Genomic DNA, 19,703 nt, shown 5'->3' on the forward strand with positions numbered 1-19,703 from the left:
TGCATATTGTTATCCTACGAAAAAAATAGCTACCGACTAAAGTAAACAAAGGAACCACTAGCACCAGGAATCATCCACCTCCAAATTTTCAACATTGCTCACTGCTCTGGTTCGGAGATGCTGCTTAAAAATTACAAAAGACAAAACTACAAAATTAAACTTATGGTTAGACTTAGACAATATAAATTAATCACTGACACATAAAATTTTTGCAACATGATACAATTTCTATTTACAGAAGTTGTAAATATTCTTGTATGAGAAGCACATGAGCCAGCTGGATAGAAACAAATGACAATTAGATTAGATTGCTCTTTATATATTTCTGGAAGAATTTCTCCCCTTTGCAGTGCTTATACAGTACCTTATAAACCTCAATCAAAAGTTTTGGAAATCGACTAGAGAAATAGCCTTCATATCCTTCAGGAACCGGCCCCAATAATTCTTGGATGTCTTGAGGAAGTTCCCTGTAGTGATGTGACTTGTTCCTTATTACCCGTAATAGGTCACGAACACTTTCAAAATTATATCTCCTATACTGACCGATGTTATTAATGAACGCAGTTTCCATCTTTTCATCCCATTTCCCATCCAAAGCTACTGCTGCAATACTTTCTAATGCATTTAATAGTTCTGATTCACTCTTCCTGTCTTCCAATTCAACATGATCACTAGCTTCTTGAAGAAATGAAAGTCTCATCTCGGAACTCCAAAAAAAGGGATGCTGCAAAACTTCCTGCGCCTTTGGCCTACAACATATCACAAGCAATGCAATTAGAGGAGACCTATTTTCTACAATACGAAGTATTTAGCTTGATCGTATTATTAAATACTTAAAACATAACAAACCCACAGGTGTAGACCCCAAGTTTTAAGCTCACAAGAATAGACAACTAATAAACAAGTAACCCCACAAAGGCTATAAGCATATGACCAGCCCAAGTAAGTTCCTGATAAGATAGCTGAAACATTTTCTATCCGTGAGATTTAAGAATGCACTTAATATAACCGTGTATGTGCAGGTGGATAACAAGAGCTGTGCTAAAGTACGAAGCCCTCAATGAATACATAATAGTATGATCATCAAAATTTGGTGCAAACTCAGGAGTGAGGATGATGAATGACCTCATTTCTGGGTTGGGATCCAAGAGATGACAGAAAAGGTCCATTGCTTCTGGTATACTCTCTACTAAGAAGAGGTCCTTTCGGTCATTCACAATATTTACATCACGTTCAATACTATCCCCATAAGGGTGTTTACCACCAGTGATGCAAAAAAATAGAACACAGCCTAAACTAAATAAATCCACAGCACGTGTTTGGCGTCCTTGACGAAGGTGTTCAGGTGCTTGCCAACCTGAACTTCCATAACCTACATATAGCAGCAATATAAAGAATTAAGTCGATCAATCTTTATGCAAGCAATGTATATTGAAAATAAATTAAAGTAGCTGGATCATCATTCAAAATTATCAACATTTCCTAGATAGGTTCATCCAATCCTCAAGCCAAAAAAAAAAAAAAAGAACATGAAAAGTGCATGGTTTAAGTGTTGCTAAATGCTATCAAATATGATTGATAAGCTTACCAGTAGCACTCCGGGTTAAGGAAGACATGTCCCCAATCAAGCGCTTGCTAATGCCCATGTCTGAAAGCTTTGCACATAAGGATCTCTCCTTGATTATCAAAACATTTTGAGGCTTTAGATCTCGATGTATGATGCCAAGTTCATGTAAATGGGCAAGCCCAGAGACAATATCTCTACATAAATGATAACAATGTGAAATTCTGATCAATCTCACACAAACAAAGATACATACATACATACATACATATATATATATATATATATATATATATATAGAGAGAGAGAGAGAGAGAGAGAGAGATAATATATTAAAGGGTATCAAACTTACATCATCAGTTTCAACAAATGGGGCGAAGGACACCCATTAGGCTTCCAAAGTTCAATATCCTTGTTATTTTCCATCTCAGGACGTAATCGAACATTATACTCATTGAAAAGTTTTGAATCTTCATCCTTGTCAATTGCTTGATTTTGAAAAGATTCAGAGTATACATAGATCAGGTCGTTTAAGTTACAGGTACAACGCTCTAGAGAGAGATAAATAAAATCCTGATCAAACTCTACACCATACCAGCGGACAATATTTGGATGTTGATCAGATGCAATAAGGTTCTGAATCTCTTTCAAAGCCACATCGTGATGAGTCTGCACAAGACGTTTAACAGCTACTGGACGGCCATCATAAATCCCCTCAAGCACAATCGTACCATTGCTTCCTTTAGCTATTTCTTTGTTGTAAACATGCAACTTACCAATTCTACATCCATCTAAACGACCATCAACAAGATCTGTAATGGTCAACAATGATTTGCCTTCATTCCCTTCATTATATGGAAGTCTGTTGGTTTTTCCAGCCTCATTCCCCTCTGAAACAAGTTTCTTCCTTTTTTCATTATTGGCACTGTTCTTACTATTCCCAGATCTCTTAGGTTTTTTCTTTTTATGTACTACCTGCAATTTAAATTCCTGATCCTGCTTACTCCCCTTATCCTGTTTTAAGCGGTAAAAGGCTAAGCCAATAATAGTCAACAGGGTAGCAAAGAAAGCAACGAAAGACTGTATGCTGGATCCCGCCATGTGAAACCTCCTTGTGATGTTTATATTAATGTTATCCAGCATAAGAGGATTTTCCATCTCGGAAGCTGGCAGAGCAAGCCGTGCCTTGTCATTAGGAAGAGCCAGTGGTAATATGTCAGCAGGTGGCAAGTGAGGATTTTGAAGTGGTAATATTTCAGCAGGTGGCAAGTGAGGGTTTTGATTTAAAGCTGGCAGAGGGATTATTCCATCTAGCCAGCCAAAGACAGGGAGAGACTCCAATAATTTATGATCACGAATTTGGATAACAACAGGCCTCATCTGACAAGGCAATTGCAAGTCAGAATCGTGCAAGTAGTCTACAGAAAGTTTTTTCTCTGATTCTTGACATCGAAATTCAGCATCAATTTTGGCAAATGCCAAATTCCATAATACTTCAGCAGAGTTTGGAGAATAATACTGCAGCACATAATCTGTCCTCATTATATAGACAAGCTGCTGAACTGTTGTTGAGTTAACAGGACTAGACTCCACCAGTGCTTTAGCATCCTTTGCCCACAGAACTGTTTTTCCTGCATTATTCTGAACATCTATTGTAGAGGGAGGATCATCCAACCGATAAGTTTGTATTATTCTTCCAGAGTTTGCATCAATAAAGTAAACAGTTGTCTTCTTTACTCCCAAAGTGATCCCTCCATCCTCTGCTATGTAGGGTGTTCTTCTAACATATTCTTCAGCGCTCAGTTCAAGTTTTTTCTAGAGTGCAAAAAAATTGAGATAATAAAGAAACTATTGTAATAGATGGAAATAAAAGTATATACACAAGACCTCCATGCGACTCGATCAGCCAAATTCAGTAATACTCATTAGACAACAGAATCAATGACTAAGAAAACCTAAAATTAGTATGGGACATGCAACTTTAAGAAAGAGACATAGGGTGAGTTTTGGTACCAATCTTCCTTGGCGCCAGCTATGGACATAGAGTTGCAAATCATCTCCACAGTCTACATACAAATCAGTGTTTGGTCCAGATGCATTAAGCTTATCATTGTCGCGGTCATGGAAGGCCTGATAAGATGAATAAATTGGCCTACCCGATGCAAGTGACCAGTGAACTTTCCTTGATACTCTGTCCACTAAATGCATCGTTCCGTCCAGAGTAACCACCACAGCTATTCCATCGTTACTAAATAAAAACACCAAAAACAATTGATTAGAATTGGTTTTAGGCTTTTAAGCTAACTCCAGATAGCTTGCTGCAACCATCATACATGGATGGAACCCAATTAACGTACAATTCATAAAAATTCGCAATAAAAAAAAATAAAGATCGGCTTTTTTTTCCTATATATATTAATCCAATAAGAATAGCAAGTTAAAGAGTGCTTTTTGCTACTTACGGGCGGAGCGGCAGAAAATGATTGGAAAGAGAGGCTTGTGAGATCTCTGAGCAGAAGAAGCCGCGTATTGATGGAGAAAATAAGATCGTTAACAGCAAAAGGAATATGAAAGATCGTCTCATCTCTTGTCAGATTGAAAATGAATTATGCTGAAATTTTTTATCTTTCAGTGTAATTTGGAAATGCGAATTTAGGGTTTTCGAATTGGGAGATTTTGCGATCGACGGGTATTAGTCAATTAGGGTTCCCTTGACTTTATTTATTTTACGTCCAATTCATTCACCTCTTCCTCTCTCGATTGTTGGATTTGTCACTTGGGTCTCTGTAGCCAATCATATTGTGACCAGTCAGCATATTCACGACTTGTCCAGCCAACTAGGTGCCGTCATGGGTTTAAAGGGAGAAAAAAAAAAAGGATTGTATTTGCTATTTCTTTTCTTTCGTCAATTAAAATTTTCTGTAAAAGTAACAATAAAATGAAAAACTATGATAATGCTTTTTTTTTTTTTATACTAATTGGTTATTTTCAAAATATATCATCTTAAGTTAACATAAAATTTATTATTTCTAATTTTAACATAAAATTAAAACTCTAAAAATAAAATAATTCAAACTTAATTTTATTTATCAAATAAATGTATTTAGTCAAAGTGTTTTTGTTTTCTTTTTTTTTTTTTTTTTTTCTCAAGAGTAGATCTTAATCCAATCAGATTATACAATCATCTATGGGATTTAGAAAATTTTTAGAATATCAAAGAAACCACCGATGCAATTCATACTGGTCCAAAGCTACGAGTAATTAGATCAAAAGATTATTGCAGCATTTGATAGCTGCATTGAAATGTTATTTGATCATTCTGTTCATGTCACTCAGCTGTCATTACAAAATGAGCATATTTAGTTAACACGAACATTGAAAAACCTTTGCCACTATACCCCCAGCTGGAAATTAAACAAATTAACAAAAGAAATATGAATATTAATTGCAACAAGTTAAGCCTCGTAAACTTTGCATTCCTCGTCAGCTGGGTTTGTCTTGCAGAAATCCTCCAAGGGGTCACCACTTCCTGCTTCAGGCATGCCTGGCCACTTGCTTGCCACCAAGTGTGCCAAATCAACAACCCTTTGGCTGCAAATCACAAATACAATGAACCACATTGTAACAGTTATTAATGTACCCAACGCAAATCCAAGAGATTAAAAACTTGACCATATGTCATGCTTTATTAATTTTCAACTACTTGGATTGCTTGCTTTAAGCTCACCTGTAACCCCATTCATTGTCATACCAGGCCACCACCTTGACCATGTCATCTCCCATGACCATGGTCAATGAAGAGTCGATGGTGGAAGAAACATCAGAGCACCTAAAGTCCACTGAGACAAGAGGAACATCACACACATCCAATACGCCCTTCAATGGCCCCTCAGCTGCTTTTCTGAAGGCAGCGTTCACATCCTCAGCTGTAATACCCTTCTTCTCAACATTCACAACAAGGTCAACAACTGATACATTTGGTGTTGGTACTCTAAGTGCAATGCCATTGAGCTTGCCCTTGAGCTGAGGAAGCACTAGAGAGACAGCCTTTGCAGCACCTGTGCTTGTTGGTACAATGTTCAATGCTGCAGCTCTGGCTCTTCGCAAGTCACGGTGTGAAGCATCCAAGAGCCTCTGGATAATCACATGCAATAATTTTAGTTTTCTACTTTGCTTAAGCAATTAATTTGAAATATAATCTAGCATAAAAATCTAATTGTTGAGAATATGCAACTTCTGAGTGCATCAGTTGAGTGTTTGGTTAACTAGTGTGATCACCTGGTCACCGGTGTAAGAGTGGGTGGTTGTCATTGTACCCTTGACAATGCCTGCACATAGTTTTTGGTAAAGTCAAAGAAAAATAGAAAATCTTAAACTATGATCATATAGGCAATTAAACAACTGAAAAAATTCATCCCCAAATGTTTAAGCTGTGAAATGATATCTGAATATGAACAATGCTTACCAAATTCTTCATCCATGACTTTCACAAAAGGAGCCAAGCAATTTGTGGTGCATGAAGCATTGCTTCAAATACAAAAAGGCAATCAAATTCTAAAGCACTAGAACGATAAAGAAATGGAAAATAATTGTCATGACTGCTTTATTCAGAACCGACCTTATGATGTTTGAGACCTCGTGCTCATAATCCCCTTCATTCACTCCAACAACGTAGGTTGGAATGTCTGCACCTTTAGCTGGAGCGGTTATTATAACTTTCTTGGTACCAGCTTGTATGTGCTTTCCAGCTCCAGGGCCATCTACAAAGACTCCTGTTCCCTGTAAAATATTGCATGTCAAATTATTCAATTATCATTAATACTAAAAGTGGTATACTAGATGACAGGAGAGGTATAAAATATAAATTGTATGTTACATCCATGCTTTGAAATTCTATATGGTCACAATACCTATATTTCCCTGGAGGCCAAAATCTCTGAGCATTAAGTGCAAGGACCTACCTCGATAACAATGTCAATGCCAAGTTCAGCCCAAGGAAGCTTGAGAGGGTCCCTGTTAGAGACGACCTTGATGGGCTTACCATCAACACTGATGGTTTCGTTGTCAACTATTTTCACATCAGCTTTGAAAGTTCCCAGCATTGAATCATATTTCAGCAAGTGTGAAGCCTGTGTTTATTTATATATCTAGGTTAATGAATGAAAAGATCCAAACCTCACAGGTTAACTCTTAAAAAGCATGGCAGTCACAGTTACTTACATTCTTGACACCACCGCTGTCATTTAAAACGACGACGTCGAGGGGTGAGTTCTTCCTGCCGTGCCAGCATCGGAGGAAGTTCCTGCCAATGCGTCCGAATCCATTGATTGCAACCTTCAATTTGGCAACTATTTCTCCCCTAAAAGGAGCAGATCCTACATTCTAAATTTCAAAACAATTTCAAGTGATCAGTACCACATAGTAATTAAGAATGAGGTGCTTTGCAGAAAAATAAAATCAATATATAGATCATTTTGGTCTTTCTATTGGTTATCTAATGCTGAACTACCTAACCAAGCTTATTGTTGAAAGTGTTTCAGCAGGGTTTTTTTCCCCTTTTTAAGCGGCCTATGCTTAAGCCCAGGAAACCTGAGGATATAGGAGAAAAAATAAACTTGCTTGGTGAAGCAACGTATTAACTTCAAACTTGGACATATCAAGACTACCAAGAGCCTATGGACCCATAAAGCCATAACTGCTCTATAACGTAGAATATTATCCAATGAAACATTGATTTGCTGTTATGGCGCAAAAACTCAAAAAATAAATGGTGAAACAGTGAATGAACCTTTGGAGTAAGTTGGGCAGCCACCACATCGAAAAAAGATGCTTCTCTAACGTTCTTGGCAAAGGTCACGCTTGACCTGGATCGAAGCCCAGAGAATTCAGCAACTTCCAGTCTCTGCACAAGAAAGCTGAAAGCCTGAAATGAATAGTCCAGAAGCGAAAGAGCAACAAAACTACATACCAAAACCTTAAGAAAGAGAGAGACCTGGGCGGAGCATTGAGTGGGGAAAGAGTGATTTCTCTTAGATGGAAGCCTGGTGCTGGCAGGGATTCTCGAAGGAGCTAGAGCCGCGTGAGTGGCCATGTTTATTGGCTGCAAGTAAACTAAAAGATCAAGCTCCCCAGTATTATTTATACAGTTGAATTTGGTGTGTCAGTTAATATATTATTGTTCAACCTCCTCTAGTTAAAATATTAGCATATAAATTATGGTTGCAAGTGAATTGAAGAAATGAGTGGTGAATTGTGGCCTATGCTGTGATAAGATTGTGTTCGAGAACTCAGCTCATGATCTGAGCCACAGCTCCTTCATCCGTTCTTATTTTTCCTAAAGTGCCCTTGCACTGTTTTAGAATGACTACGTATATGATCGACACAAACAAAATTGCGGGAAATCTAAAATCTGCTTCATCTACGTATCGCACGTAGTGTTTTCTTAATGTAACGTGTAGCTTTTAAACATTCAAGAGAGAAAGGCCTCAGGCTCAATGGGACCAGTGCACCAGATTTTTACAAACAATTTTCTGGCTATGAGGAGATCAATTTGGATGGTGGTGAAGATTCAGAGGAAAATAAATATCTGTCATTCCACGTTTGAAGGATAGTAAAATGTTTTGAGGCTAATAAGACGAATGAATCCCCATGTCTAGATACTTATCCAGCAGAACTAGGTAACTCCATTTCTCCATTTTCTTTTTGATACATACACATGAGAAAGAGAGGGTGACATTCTATTTCCAAACAAAGAGATTGAATTAAAATGAGAGGGCCGGATGAAAAGCCAGTAGCATTGGACTTCTAAGATGGAACATGGAAATGCATTCCTTTATTCTCTTAATCAGTGAACTTTTTGGCACATTTCAGTCTACCAATGTAGAATTTTTCCCAAACACCAAATGATGCATCAATTACAGGAGACAATTGAGAAGGAAGATAATTATTTGAAGTGAGATTGTTCCCAGTAGTACAGTTTTTTTTTTTTTTTTTTTTTTGGGGGGGGGGTGGGGGGTGGTGGTGGTGGGAGGGGAATAAATAGAAGTAGTAGCAAATTAAGTTTTAGAAAACCAACTTTTACAACTAGGAAAGCAATGTTACTCTTTAAAACTTGGCGCTAACCTTGAGCTTCTTTGCCATCATGTCTGGTAAAAGAGTAAGTATTCATTTATTCGTGCAACAACCACCACACATTAAAGAGCTTAAACTGTTTGCCGAGAAAACAGGAAAATTACAATAACACTATTATTTGATTTATTTCTTTAACAAGGATAACAAGACCAGTTAAACCACAATGTGAACGACAAGGCAATTCATATGGAAGCCTCAATTTCATCAGAGTTCACAGCAACTCCATTTGGGGTATCTTCAGATCGAACCTGCACGGAAAAATCATCAATAGCAGAGTTCAGCTGAGCAATCTTCTCAGTCAGTATCTTCCGTGTTTTCTGCAGAACAAAGGCCACATATTATCATTCAGCTTTTAAACCTATAAATTTTAAAGTGCAAATGTTTAATACATAATGCCGGTTCTTGAACTTCAAAGCACACAATAGTCAGGCCATTCCATATTCCTTAGAACTTAGAAGGCAATAATTCTGAACAGAGTAAGTGCTCACCTCCAAAGCTTTTTCTTCATCATATATGAATTTAGGCAGTTTCTTCATTAGATCCTTTCTATCTTCAACTAGAGCCTTGCTGAGCTATAGATGGCAAACAGAAGAAGAATTTTTCAATAGTAAAAAATGACCATCATATAAGTCATAAATAACAGTTCCTAAAACAAATAGCCAAACACATAATAGTTCTCACAGTTCCAGTCTGTACGTTTTAATCATCTAAAAGGGAAAAATCAGGAATGATAAAGTTGTTTAAGAAAGGAACTATAGATGTAGAGTGTAACCATTGATCAACATATGGGGGCATTTTACTTGATCAAAATAACAAACATATATAATGGAGAATCAAGGAGATATTTTAGTACAATCTTACAAGCATTTGCAAAGGTAATATCACCTGAGGAGCAAACACACATCCAAGTGCAGCAACCATGAGTCCTCCCAAAACAAAACCTCCAACAAAGATGCTTGCGCTGCTTGGCCTTGCACCATCACTGTAAGAACATAAGAAGAAGAGGACTTCCTTCGAGTACTTAAGTAATATTACATGTTAATTTTCCCAAGAGATCATCTAAAAACACATAGAAGAGGGAACAGAATACACATACACACACACACACAAAAACTTAAGCATTTAGTTGCTAGTGCTTTTGAAACTAGCTCCCAGTTAGTCAGTTACAGGAATATGAATAAGTACTATGATGCATTCTTGCTCCAAATTGCCTCAAAGATGATACCTGTACGAAGCTTGAACAGTGAGTGGCCTTCCAGAGGTAGAAAGATGCAGTTTCCCTAAACGACTAGAATTGAATGACAAGTTGGCGGGTTTGGCACTCCCAAAGTTTTGGTCTGCTGGCTTTAGAGGAGAGCCTAGCAAAACAAATTCGGCAGAGAAGGTAATGAACAGTCTTTCAAAACTTTTAAAACAAAACGGATGGTACACTTTAAATCGTACAAAATATAGCTTTGTTGTATACATGTAATAGAAATTAGAATTAATGACAGCTTATTTTTGAGTTTGTGTACAACAAAGAGCAAACATAAACAATCTTCTGATTTCAAAGAATGGACATGAACATGATGATGATGATGCTATGATCTAACAAATTCTGAAATTAGAAATTAGAAATACTGTTAAACCCAGATTTTTGCTGCACAAGATCAAAAGTGCTGAACTAAAATGAAAAATAATGAGATTCAAGTCCAACGGTTAATTCCCCAACCAAGGAGCTTTTAGCAAATCCTATTGGCATCTCTCTTTCATCTTTAGCTGACAGCACTTGCAGTCAATTATTTCCTTCAGGTTTAATGACATGCCACACAAAAATTTTTGACAAATATGCTAGTAAGAAATATAAGAAATTGAATTGCAATCAATTTTTATAGATATAAGTGAGTGGCAATCTAAAGTTTCTTTCAGCTACTGCCAGAAAAAAATCCCATGGCTTAAGCAAGAAAAAAAAGGAGATTGTGACGCACGCATACCATAAAGAGAATAAGAAGTTTACATAGCATAATTACAACGAATTAGCAGCACAAAATTGAAAGGAAAGAGAGATCGAGAAACGAAATGTGACGAGGGATTTTTACCAGAAGAGAGTTGGGTTCGATGGTTTGTCGGTAAAACCAAAGAATTTGAAAGGATTGTCATTTTCTAAGAGTGCAAAATACAATACAAGTGAGAGAGACGCTAGAAATGAAACTAAGCAGTGGAGTTCCAGGGAACAAAACAGATCCGATAAGGAGATTGCTACTTCTGAGTTCGGTGCTCGATGATATCTATGCTTGACGACGAAACTTCATCATGGACCCTCTGCTTTCCTTGCCGTTCATTTGTGACGGCGCTTGCTCTTGTGGGCCTAGGCCCAAAATTTTTAGTTGCGGCCCAATTTGTTCTAGAACTATTACTACATGACATGACTACTAAAATCTTTCTTTCAAAAAAAAAACAAAAAAAAAGGAAGCAATGCTATATGCCTAGATGCAGTTTTAAGTGGGTTTTCATTTTCATACTTAATCATTTTTACAGGTTTAACTTTATATTAGTTTGTTGATTAATTGATTTGTCTAAATTAATTAAGTAATATCTAATATATATATATATATATATTATATTACAGGATATAAAGTTATATGATAAAATGTGCTGACATAAACGTTTATGTAGATAATCTTTTTTTTTGACACGTAAGATAATATTTATATTATATTATTTATCAAGTAACTCTATTTAATAAATTATTTAAATTTAATATGTATAGATAATTATATAAATTTAATGTGTTTGGATAATTATTTAAATTCAAATCAAAATCTATAAAATATTAAAAATTTTACATAAATTTTAAATTCAAATATATTAAATTATAAATTATCTTTCTTTTTTAATTTAATCATAATTTCAAATATATATAGGCTTAATAAACTTTTATTTTTTGTCAAATAATTTTATTTAATAAATTATATAAATTAAATATTTTTGGGTAACTATTTAAATTCAAATAAAAATTTATCAAAAATTAGAAATTTTACATAAATTTTGAATTTAAATACACTAAATCATAATTTATCTCTTCTTTTCAAATTTAATAATAACTCTACATATATATATATATATATCTATATCTATATATTATTTGTGTATGTGTAAGCTTAATAAATTTTTATTTGTTAAAATCAAAATTTCAAAATAAAAATAAAGAGTTCATAAAATGAAAGCGTCACTCTCTAACTAATGTTATTTTATTCACTATTATTAAAATTAGAAATTAAAGAAACTAATTTTTTTTATTTGACGATTATCATTTATGAGTTTTGATAGGAATGGATAAAAATTAGAAAGAATAATAATCACATACTACTCATGAACAAGTAAATTCATTTTATGTCTTTACATTTCTTTTATTATTATTCTTTTGGTTTTAAAAATAAGTTTGTAATGGTGTTGGATTGGTTTTTCTTTGTTTTTATAATATTGATTTTTTTTTTTAGATTTCAATAATGAAAGGAAAATGAGTACACTTTTAGATTGGTTTCGGTATAGTTCATTGTTTTTTTCATATTCTATTTATTATTTTTTAATTTTTCCTCTATTTATTTGTTTCTTCCAACATTTTATTTGGTTTTATTTACATTATATGATATATATACATTTAGATTTTATTTATTCTAAAAGAAATCGGTTCATATGATTATATATATATATATATATATAGTGAAACTAGATATTTACTATGCATAAGTATAAAAAATTTAAATTATATATACGTTCTCAATTTGTATATTTGGTCAAATCAATATCTATAAAATATTAAAAATTTTACATAGATTTTAAATTTAAATATATTAAATTATAAATTACCTTTCTTTTTTAATTTAATTATAATTCCAAATATATATAGGCTTAATAAACTTATATTTGTTGTCAAATAATTTTATTTAATAAATTATATAAATTTAATATTTTTGAGTAACTATTTAAATTCAAATCAAACTTTATCAAAAATTAAAAAATTTACATAAATTTTGAATTTAAATATATTAAATCATAATTTATCTTTTTCCTTCTAAATTTAATCATAACTCTATGTATGTATATATATGTGTGTGTGTGTGTGTGTGTGTGAGCTTAATAAATTTTTATTTGCTAAAATCAAAATCTCAAAATAAAAATAAAGAACTCATAAAGTGAGTACATCACTTTCTAACTAATGTTATTTTATTTGTTATTATTAGAATTAGAAATTGAAGAATACAATCTTTTTTTTTTTATTTGACAATTATGGTTTATGGGTTTTGATAGAAATTGACAAAAGCTAGAAAGAATAATAAACACATCATACTCATGAATAAGTAAATTCATTTTATGCCTTTATTATTTTTTTATTTTTATTTTTTCGTTTTAAAAATAAGTTTGTGATGGTGTTGGATTATTTTTCTTTTTATAATATTGATTTTTTTTTAGATTCCAATAATGAAAGGAAAATGAGCGCATATTTAGCTGGGCTTCAACTAGGTAATAGGTATAGTTCATTACTTTTTTTATATTATATTATATTTTTTATTATTTTCCTCAATTGTTTGTTTTTTTAAACTTATTTTTTGGTTTTATTTGCATTATATGATATATGCATCTAGATTTGATTTATTCTAAAATAAATTGGTTCATATGTTTATATATATATATATGTTTAGTTAAACTGGATATTTGCTAGGCCTAAGTACAAGAGATCTAAATTATATATAATTCTCAATTTGTATATTTGGTTTATGTTTTAATAAAAAAAAATTATGTATGTTAAAGTATATATGTAAAAAAATAAGAACTAATAAAAAGCTAATGGTTATGAGCAAATTAGTAATTATGTTTTGTAGTTCAATTATTATTATTATTATTATTATTATTTGACATTTTATTTTTTATTTAACTTTATAAGATTTAATAATTTAAGAATATTTTGCTAATATAAAATTTTATTAAAAGTAGTGAAATGATTATAAATATCCAACTACAATTAAGAGTACAATAAAGCACTGAAAGAATACAAACCTTAAAGAAATTATAATAATATCACGTGAAGAATTCAAAAGCATAGATAACAACATTTCTAACACTATATATATATATATATATATATATATATATATATATATATAAGCCAATAATAAATTCTTGATTATTTAAAATTGAACTTTGCCTTTTCGACCGAACAAGAAAAAATGAGTAGTAAAATTTTGATTGCTTAGTAAATGAACTGAAAAAATAATTTTTATAAAAAAGAAAAATTTTTTATAATTCTTTGAAATTTTACAAAACTTTGACTTTGAAAAAGTATTACAATACGTATAAAGTTTTATTTAATTATACCTTAACATTTATGAAAGTATGATTATATATAATAAATCAATAAATGTTTGCATTTTTTTTATTAAAGTAATATAAAAAATTAAGATTAATAAAAAAATTTTAATTATTAAAAATAAAAAATAATTCCATGCATGGCATGGGTTAAAAACTAGTTTTTAATATATAATATCTGACTAATGATTATAATTTCATAAAAAATATCCATTATAAAAAAGGTTTAACCTTAATTATAAAAGAAATTATTAAAAAATATGTATGATAATAAGAATTGTAAGACAAATGGACAGTAACATGGACAAAAATCAATGAAATTATCCTGAATTGGTTTTGAAGCATTCAATTAGAACACATCAATAAAACTTATTATTCTGACTAAAAGAAAAAAACTTACTAGTCACATGTGAGTACTAGTTTCAACTAAGGATTTTAAATTAACTTGCTCTTCTTTTTTTATTTATATATTTTTTCTGGCGTTAGCAAATCCCTTTGCATTAAAATACTTTACTAATTAGAAGAAAAAAGTTATGCTGTGCGGGTGGACAACAAAAAAAAGAGTGAAAGGAGTCTAATTCTTTTGGCCCATGTCAACTAAGCTGCCCTCTACACTAATGAAAAACTACAAGGTCAGAAAGATCCATAAATATACATATAAAAAAACGTCCTATATATGTTATTGCTGAATTAGCGAAGGTTCCTTAACTAATTATATCAATGGAGAAAACTTTATTAGAAATTACGGCCATCTTAAATTCCCAATTGTTATATAAAATTATGTCTAGAAGTAGACATGTCTACCACATATATACCTACCTACCTACAGCGGAGAAACTACTCAGCTTTGGAGACCAAGAGCTTTCAGTACTCAGTCTTAGACATAGATAGATACAACTCAAATATATCGGATGCTCATGACTAAGTTAATACTAGGGTCACTTCATATATACCCTTCGTCCCAAGATATGTTTCTTTATCATAATATTCTCTTCTTTGGCTGCATTGGCCGGCCTGATTCTATATTGTCCTATGAACAAAGGGGTTGTTGTTTGATATATCCTATTTATACCTTAGACGACTGCATTGACCGGTACAACAATGCTCCTTTTTTTTTTTTTTTATTGCGGGAAAAACCATGCAATATATGACAAAGTTTTGTTTATAGCTAGTGGCAAATGAAAACGCTCTACCACATGGTTTTTCCCTCCTCTCCCCATATATTAATTCTTGTTAATTTCGACCAACTTTTTTCTTCCTATCCTAAGCGTTTTGATTTCTGAAAAATGGCTGCCTCTAAGGGTAGGTCACTGGAGCAAACGCCAACATGGGCTGTTGCAGCTGTGAGTGCAATATTTGTGATTATATCCATACTGATAGAACAAGGAATTCACTCTCTTGGAAAGGTAATTAAGGAGATAGGTTATGGCGGTGTTAATTACTAATGAAGTTTTCATGCTAATAATTATGATTGTAACCTCTTTGTTGATGACGTGCAGTGGTTTCAAAAACGCCACAAGAAAGCCATGATGGAAGCTTTGGAGAAAATAAAAGCTGGTTAGATCGCTCTCTCTCTCTCTCTCTATATATATATATATATATATATATTTGTGCGCTAATTTTTAATTGATGTTATATGTATACTTGTTCAATATTGCATTTGGGCAACAAGGCAATCTGCAGTGATCTGAAGTTAATTGATTAATAACGACTATTCCCTTTTAATTTAATTTGCAGAACTGATGCTACTGGGATTCATATCGTTACTACTTACTGTGGGTACATATTACATTCCAGAAATATGCATCCCTGAAAAGATAGGACATTCGATGCTTCCATGCAAACCAAAGTCTGATTATGCAGGAACGATTGATAAAAGTAAAATTAGCGAGGATAACGACAGAAGAAAGTTACTTTCTTATGCTGAAGATCACATGGTATGGCGTCGAGTGTTGGCCGATTCCGGGGGAAAAGGTTCTTGCGACAAAGTATGCCGGCCTTCTTTTTAGTTTTTTAGTTTTTTTTAATTAGTAGGTTAGCTTTTTATTATCGGTTTAACGAAGACAAAGTAATTAACCAATTTCCCCCTCTTAATTTTTGGATGAAATTATAGGGTAAAGTTGCCCTGATTTCACAAAGTGGGATGCACGACTTGCACATATTTATATTTGTGCTTGCTGTTTTTCATGTTCTTTACAGTGTGGCCACCATTCTACTGGCCAAGGCCAAAGTAAGTTTTTTTTTTTAACCTTAAATTTCCTTTATGTTTGTTTAATTTCCAAAAATAATGCTATTATCAAAGATCAACTGGACTGGATTTCCTAGTTATTTAGTTTTCATAATGTAATTCTGGTGACTGAAATTGATCAGATGAAGAAATGGGAGGCCTGGGAATCAGAAACTTCAACCCTGGAGTATCAATACACAAATGGTAATCCTTTAGAGCTTTCACCTTGCTTTCTTATGGAGTATCTAAATTAAATTTGAAATCCATTGACACCGAAAAGCTGTGTGCCTCGGCCATTAATAAATGTTAAATTCTGAACAAAATTTGTACTAGTCCATCAAAATTGAAGTTCTTCAATTGTGCATATAATCCACAAGCATTTGGCATGCTAATATAGTGCCATCGACATGTTCTTTCAGATCCTGCAAGGTTCAGATTCACCCATCAAACTTCTTTCGTGAAACGTCATTCTGGTTTCTTGACAAGTCCCGGCATAAAATGGATAGTAAGAGGCATTTTTTCAGCTAATTTTAATCAAGTTAAACTAAATCATATTAAAATATGTGTGAGAATAACTAATGAGTTTTACACTATATAAAATGTTGCGACTTAATAATTTGTATATTCAAACATTACGTTATAGGAGGAGGAGGCCCAACATTTTTGAAAACGTCTACTTGTAATTACTGAAAGAGTATTTTTAATAATGAAAAATGTTAAAACAAAAAGCTTCCTAATAAATGGAGGATGAATTTCTTGTGGATAATTTATTCCCTACATTGAAATAGAAATTATCAAAACTTTTGACTTAAATAGTTTTGTTTCTATGGAAAATCTTAGTGTACAAATTTGAATATATGTATTTTGACTTTCTTTCATTTCGCGATTTGAATTGTTTTACGTATGCTCATTATTATGTTTATACATATAGAATATTGTATTTAATATATATATATATTTTATAACTTTTGATAAGATAATAATATGTATAATACAAATGATATGTTAAATAAAATTTGTATGTTATATTTTATTTTAGATTGGGTTCCTAACTTTAAAATTTTGGCTCCATCGTTGTATTGGAAACTTAATTTTGCCTTATAATAAAAGCTTCAGCTTCAGCTTCGTGAGAGTGTGTGCATATATATAATGATTATTTATAACGCCTTTTATTTATTTTTCCATATGTTACTTCATATTTTTTTGTAAGTTAAATTAATTACTGCATATCGTCTTAAATATACATATACAGGTGGCCTTCTTCAGGCAATTCTTTGGTTCGGTGACCAAGGTGGACTATTTGACCATGCGCATTGGTTTTATCAACGTAAGCAGCAGGCATCCTATTTTATTAGGCTTATGAATATTAATTAATTGATGTTAATGGGACACAATGTCTTCGTCTCTCCACTATGACAAGGCCTTCATTTTATCCAACCAATATTAATATTGCAGGCACATTTTGCACCCAACAGCAAATTTGACTTCCATAAATACATAAAAAGATCCATGGAAGACGATTTCAAAGTCGTAGTGGGAATTAGGTCCGTTTAAATTATTCATCTCCGTCCGTCTTTCTTGGATAAATCTAAGAACCTAGCTTCATCTTGCTTGCTGACACTATGTATGCATATATATAATTAATTAATTATCATACTAATTGATATTCGTTGTTGATTTTGCATGCAGCACCCCTCTATGGGCTTTTGCTATCATCTTCTTACTTCTAAACGTTTACAGTTAATCATTCTACCCCTTTCGCTTTAATTACAACATTAATTGTTCAACTCTCATTAATTAATTGGACAATTTATGTATTTGGTGCAGAATGGCAAACTCTCACCTGGTTGTCTTTAGTCCCCCTAACGGTAAGACGCACGTCCTAATTAGCCTTGTAATTAAGTTTACATTATTATTAATAACAATAATGATTGAATTAAAGGTAGAAAAGAAAACATCCCAATCTATCATATCTACTATATTAATGAGAATTCTACTTGATTGATACAGCTAGCCTAATTAATTAGACTGACTTAAAACAAAACTCTTAATTTGTGCAGATACTTCTTTTAGTGGGTACAAAGCTTGAACTTATCATCATGGAATTGGCTCAAGGAATCCAGGATCGGACTACTGTGGTTAGAGGGGCTCCTGTGGTTGAGCCAAATAACAAGTATTTCTGGTTTAATCGACCCCAGTGGATTCTCTTCTTTATACATTATACACTGTTTCAGGTAACCAATTCGTAGCTAATTGCCCAGTTGCCAATGTATATATATATATACATATATATGCAGTAGGATTAGTAATTAATATACATTATAAGCAGTTTAATTTAAATTAAGTAGTTGGGTCATGAGCTTTAAGATTACCCATCTCAATGTGGTTGAGTATTTTATATATAATAATCAGTTAATCATTCAGCCGCAATTACTTTACTATTATATTGCTTGATTCATTAATTTGATGTTTATGCAGAATGCATTCCAAATGGCATATTTTCTTTGGGTAGTGGTAAGTAGAGATTAATTTCTTTTAATTATTTTTAAATTCCATATGGTTAAAAAAAGATTTTTCTTTTCATTTGCTGTTCCAACTGATATGGGAAATAATACTAATTCAATTGCATATATATATATGTATGTATATATGGTCCAATATCGTGCAGTTTAAATACACCATACGCTCTTGTATCCACGAAAAATTGTATTTTGCATTGGGAAGAGTTTTTCTAGGCGATGGGCTTCAAATACTATGCAGCTACATTACCTTTCCTCTGTATGCCTTGGTGACGCAAGTGAGTAGCTGCAGTATCATATCCATATCACTCTCTGTCTCTGTCTGTCTGTCTGTCTGTCTCTCTCTCTCTCTCTCTCTATATATATATATATATATGAATTTGTCCATTAAATTAATTAAGAAAATGGGTACCAATTGATTAAGGAGACAAATTCATATTTTTATATAATTTGGTCTATGTTTATTGAAAATGGATGCAGATGGGATCTCACATGAAAAGGTCCATATTCGAGGAGCAAACAGCCAAAGCTCTAAAGAATTGGCAGAAGGCTGCCAAGAAGAGAAACAAGAAGAAAACAGCAGAGGGAGGATCAGTAGGGAATAGTCATGTGTCTGTGTCTGAGAGCGGGGAAGCCACACCAAGCCAAGGAACATCGCCCTTACACTTGCTACACAATCACACACACAGGTCCAGTACTCATCAGACGGAGCAGTTGCAGGATAGCGTTCTTAATTCCCCAATTTCTAATTACTCTTACCCCTCCGATCCCGATCTCTCTGATATCGAGGATTCCACTCATGCTCCTCCTCCAGATTCAAGACCACTTGATCATCAAGTGAAACCAACAGATCATCATGACATTGATTTTTTCTTCAAGCCTTGATTGATTTTAATAAATATATAAGAAATTTACT

General features: G+C 32.9%; 4 protein-coding genes across 7 annotated transcripts; 1 reads left to right on the forward strand and 3 right to left on the reverse strand.

Moving 5' to 3' along the window:
- Positions 1 to 73: 73 nt before the first annotated feature.
- Positions 74 to 4,258, reverse strand: LOC111312929 (serine/threonine-protein kinase/endoribonuclease IRE1b-like). The gene is made up of 6 exons (XM_022913686.2): positions 4,027 to 4,258; positions 3,578 to 3,812; positions 1,917 to 3,379; positions 1,589 to 1,761; positions 1,126 to 1,372; positions 74 to 749 (listed from the first exon to the last, which is right to left on the reverse strand). The coding sequence occupies exons 1-6, from the start codon at positions 4,146 to 4,148 to the stop codon at positions 299 to 301; spliced, it is 2,691 nt and encodes an 896-aa protein (XP_022769421.2). The 5' UTR covers positions 4,149 to 4,258; the 3' UTR covers positions 74 to 298.
- Positions 4,259 to 4,825: 567 nt separating this feature from the next.
- Positions 4,826 to 7,725, reverse strand: GAPB (glyceraldehyde-3-phosphate dehydrogenase B subunit). Its single transcript, XM_022910820.2, has 9 exons — positions 7,557 to 7,725; positions 7,353 to 7,466; positions 6,785 to 6,946; positions 6,526 to 6,693; positions 6,183 to 6,343; positions 6,030 to 6,091; positions 5,843 to 5,892; positions 5,292 to 5,698; positions 4,826 to 5,155 (listed from the first exon to the last, which is right to left on the reverse strand). Exons 1-9 carry the CDS (start codon positions 7,653 to 7,655, stop codon positions 5,020 to 5,022), a joined length of 1,359 nt encoding a protein of 452 aa, XP_022766555.1. The 5' UTR covers positions 7,656 to 7,725; the 3' UTR covers positions 4,826 to 5,019.
- A 77-nt stretch (positions 7,726 to 7,802) lies between these two features.
- Positions 7,803 to 19,672, forward strand: LOC111312931 (MLO protein homolog 1-like). The gene is made up of 18 exons (XM_089749328.1): positions 7,803 to 7,828; positions 7,924 to 7,986; positions 8,039 to 8,162; positions 8,536 to 8,599; positions 15,344 to 15,447; positions 15,541 to 15,598; positions 15,779 to 16,029; positions 16,155 to 16,271; positions 16,412 to 16,472; positions 16,688 to 16,773; positions 17,521 to 17,595; positions 17,724 to 17,812; positions 17,958 to 18,007; positions 18,096 to 18,136; positions 18,329 to 18,502; positions 18,747 to 18,782; positions 18,937 to 19,065; positions 19,268 to 19,672. Exons 1-18 carry the CDS (start codon positions 7,803 to 7,805, stop codon positions 19,670 to 19,672), a joined length of 1,953 nt encoding a protein of 650 aa, XP_089605454.1.
- LOC111312932 (uncharacterized) lies at positions 8,709 to 10,986 on the reverse strand. 4 transcript variants are annotated; one of them, XM_089741574.1, is made up of 5 exons: positions 10,774 to 10,986; positions 9,921 to 10,053; positions 9,557 to 9,677; positions 9,184 to 9,267; positions 8,709 to 8,943 (listed from the first exon to the last, which is right to left on the reverse strand). In XM_089741574.1, the coding sequence occupies exons 1-5, from the start codon at positions 10,832 to 10,834 to the stop codon at positions 8,878 to 8,880; spliced, it is 465 nt and encodes a 154-aa protein (XP_089597700.1). In that variant the 5' UTR covers positions 10,835 to 10,986; the 3' UTR covers positions 8,709 to 8,877. The 4 variants fall into 4 exon arrangements, with proteins under 4 accessions (XP_089597700.1, XP_022769425.1, XP_089597695.1 ...); XM_022913690.2 differs by having other exon boundaries at positions 9,581 to 9,677; positions 10,774 to 10,983; XM_089741569.1 differs by having other exon boundaries at positions 8,709 to 9,012; positions 10,774 to 10,983.
- Positions 19,673 to 19,703: the final 31 nt, after the last annotated feature.

The sequence above is a fragment of the Durio zibethinus genome, chromosome 1 (assembly GCF_047325235.1).
Source record: "Durio zibethinus cultivar Kanyao isolate XHJ-2024 chromosome 1, ASM4732523v1, whole genome shotgun sequence".
Lineage (NCBI taxonomy): Eukaryota > Viridiplantae > Streptophyta > Magnoliopsida > Malvales > Malvaceae > Durio > Durio zibethinus.

Bases quoted from the DNA above. Each gene is read 5' to 3' on its own strand.
- LOC111312929 (XM_022913686.2), bottom strand. From the start codon at position 4,148: ATGAGACGATCTTTCATATTCCTTTTGCTGTTAACGATCTTATTTTCT. The intron at 1,762-1,916 runs GTAAGTTTGATA...TCATTTATGTAG, and splicing joins CATTTGTTGAAACTGATGAT to AGATATTGTCTCTGGGCTTG. The intron at 750-1,125 runs GTCATTCATCAT...GATATGTTGTAG, and splicing joins GATCCCAACCCAGAAATGAG to GCCAAAGGCGCAGGAAGTTT.
- GAPB (XM_022910820.2), bottom strand. From the start codon at position 7,655: ATGGCCACTCACGCGGCTCTAGCTCCTTCGAGAATCCCTGCCAGCACC. The intron at 7,467-7,556 runs GTCTCTCTCTTT...TTTCTTGTGCAG, and splicing joins CCACTCAATGCTCCGCCCAG to AGACTGGAAGTTGCTGAATT. The intron at 5,893-6,029 runs GTAAGCATTGTT...AACTATGTGCAG, and splicing joins AGTCATGGATGAAGAATTTG to GCATTGTCAAGGGTACAATG.
- LOC111312931 (XM_089749328.1), top strand. From the start codon at position 7,803: ATGAGTGGTGAATTGTGGCCTATGCT. The intron at 8,600-15,343 runs TAAATAGAAGTA...CTGCCTCTAAGG, and splicing joins TGGTGGTGGTGGGAGGGGAA to GTAGGTCACTGGAGCAAACG. The intron at 18,503-18,746 runs GTAACCAATTCG...ATGTTTATGCAG, and splicing joins TACATTATACACTGTTTCAG to AATGCATTCCAAATGGCATA.
- LOC111312932 (XM_089741569.1), bottom strand. From the start codon at position 10,834: ATGACAATCCTTTCAAATTCTTTGGTTTTACCGACAAACCATCGAACC. The intron at 9,678-9,920 runs GTATCATCTTTG...ATGTTCTTACAG, and splicing joins ACTGTTCAAGCTTCGTACAG to TGATGGTGCAAGGCCAAGCA. The intron at 9,268-9,556 runs GTAAGATTGTAC...TGCCATCTATAG, and splicing joins TATTACCTTTGCAAATGCTT to CTCAGCAAGGCTCTAGTTGA.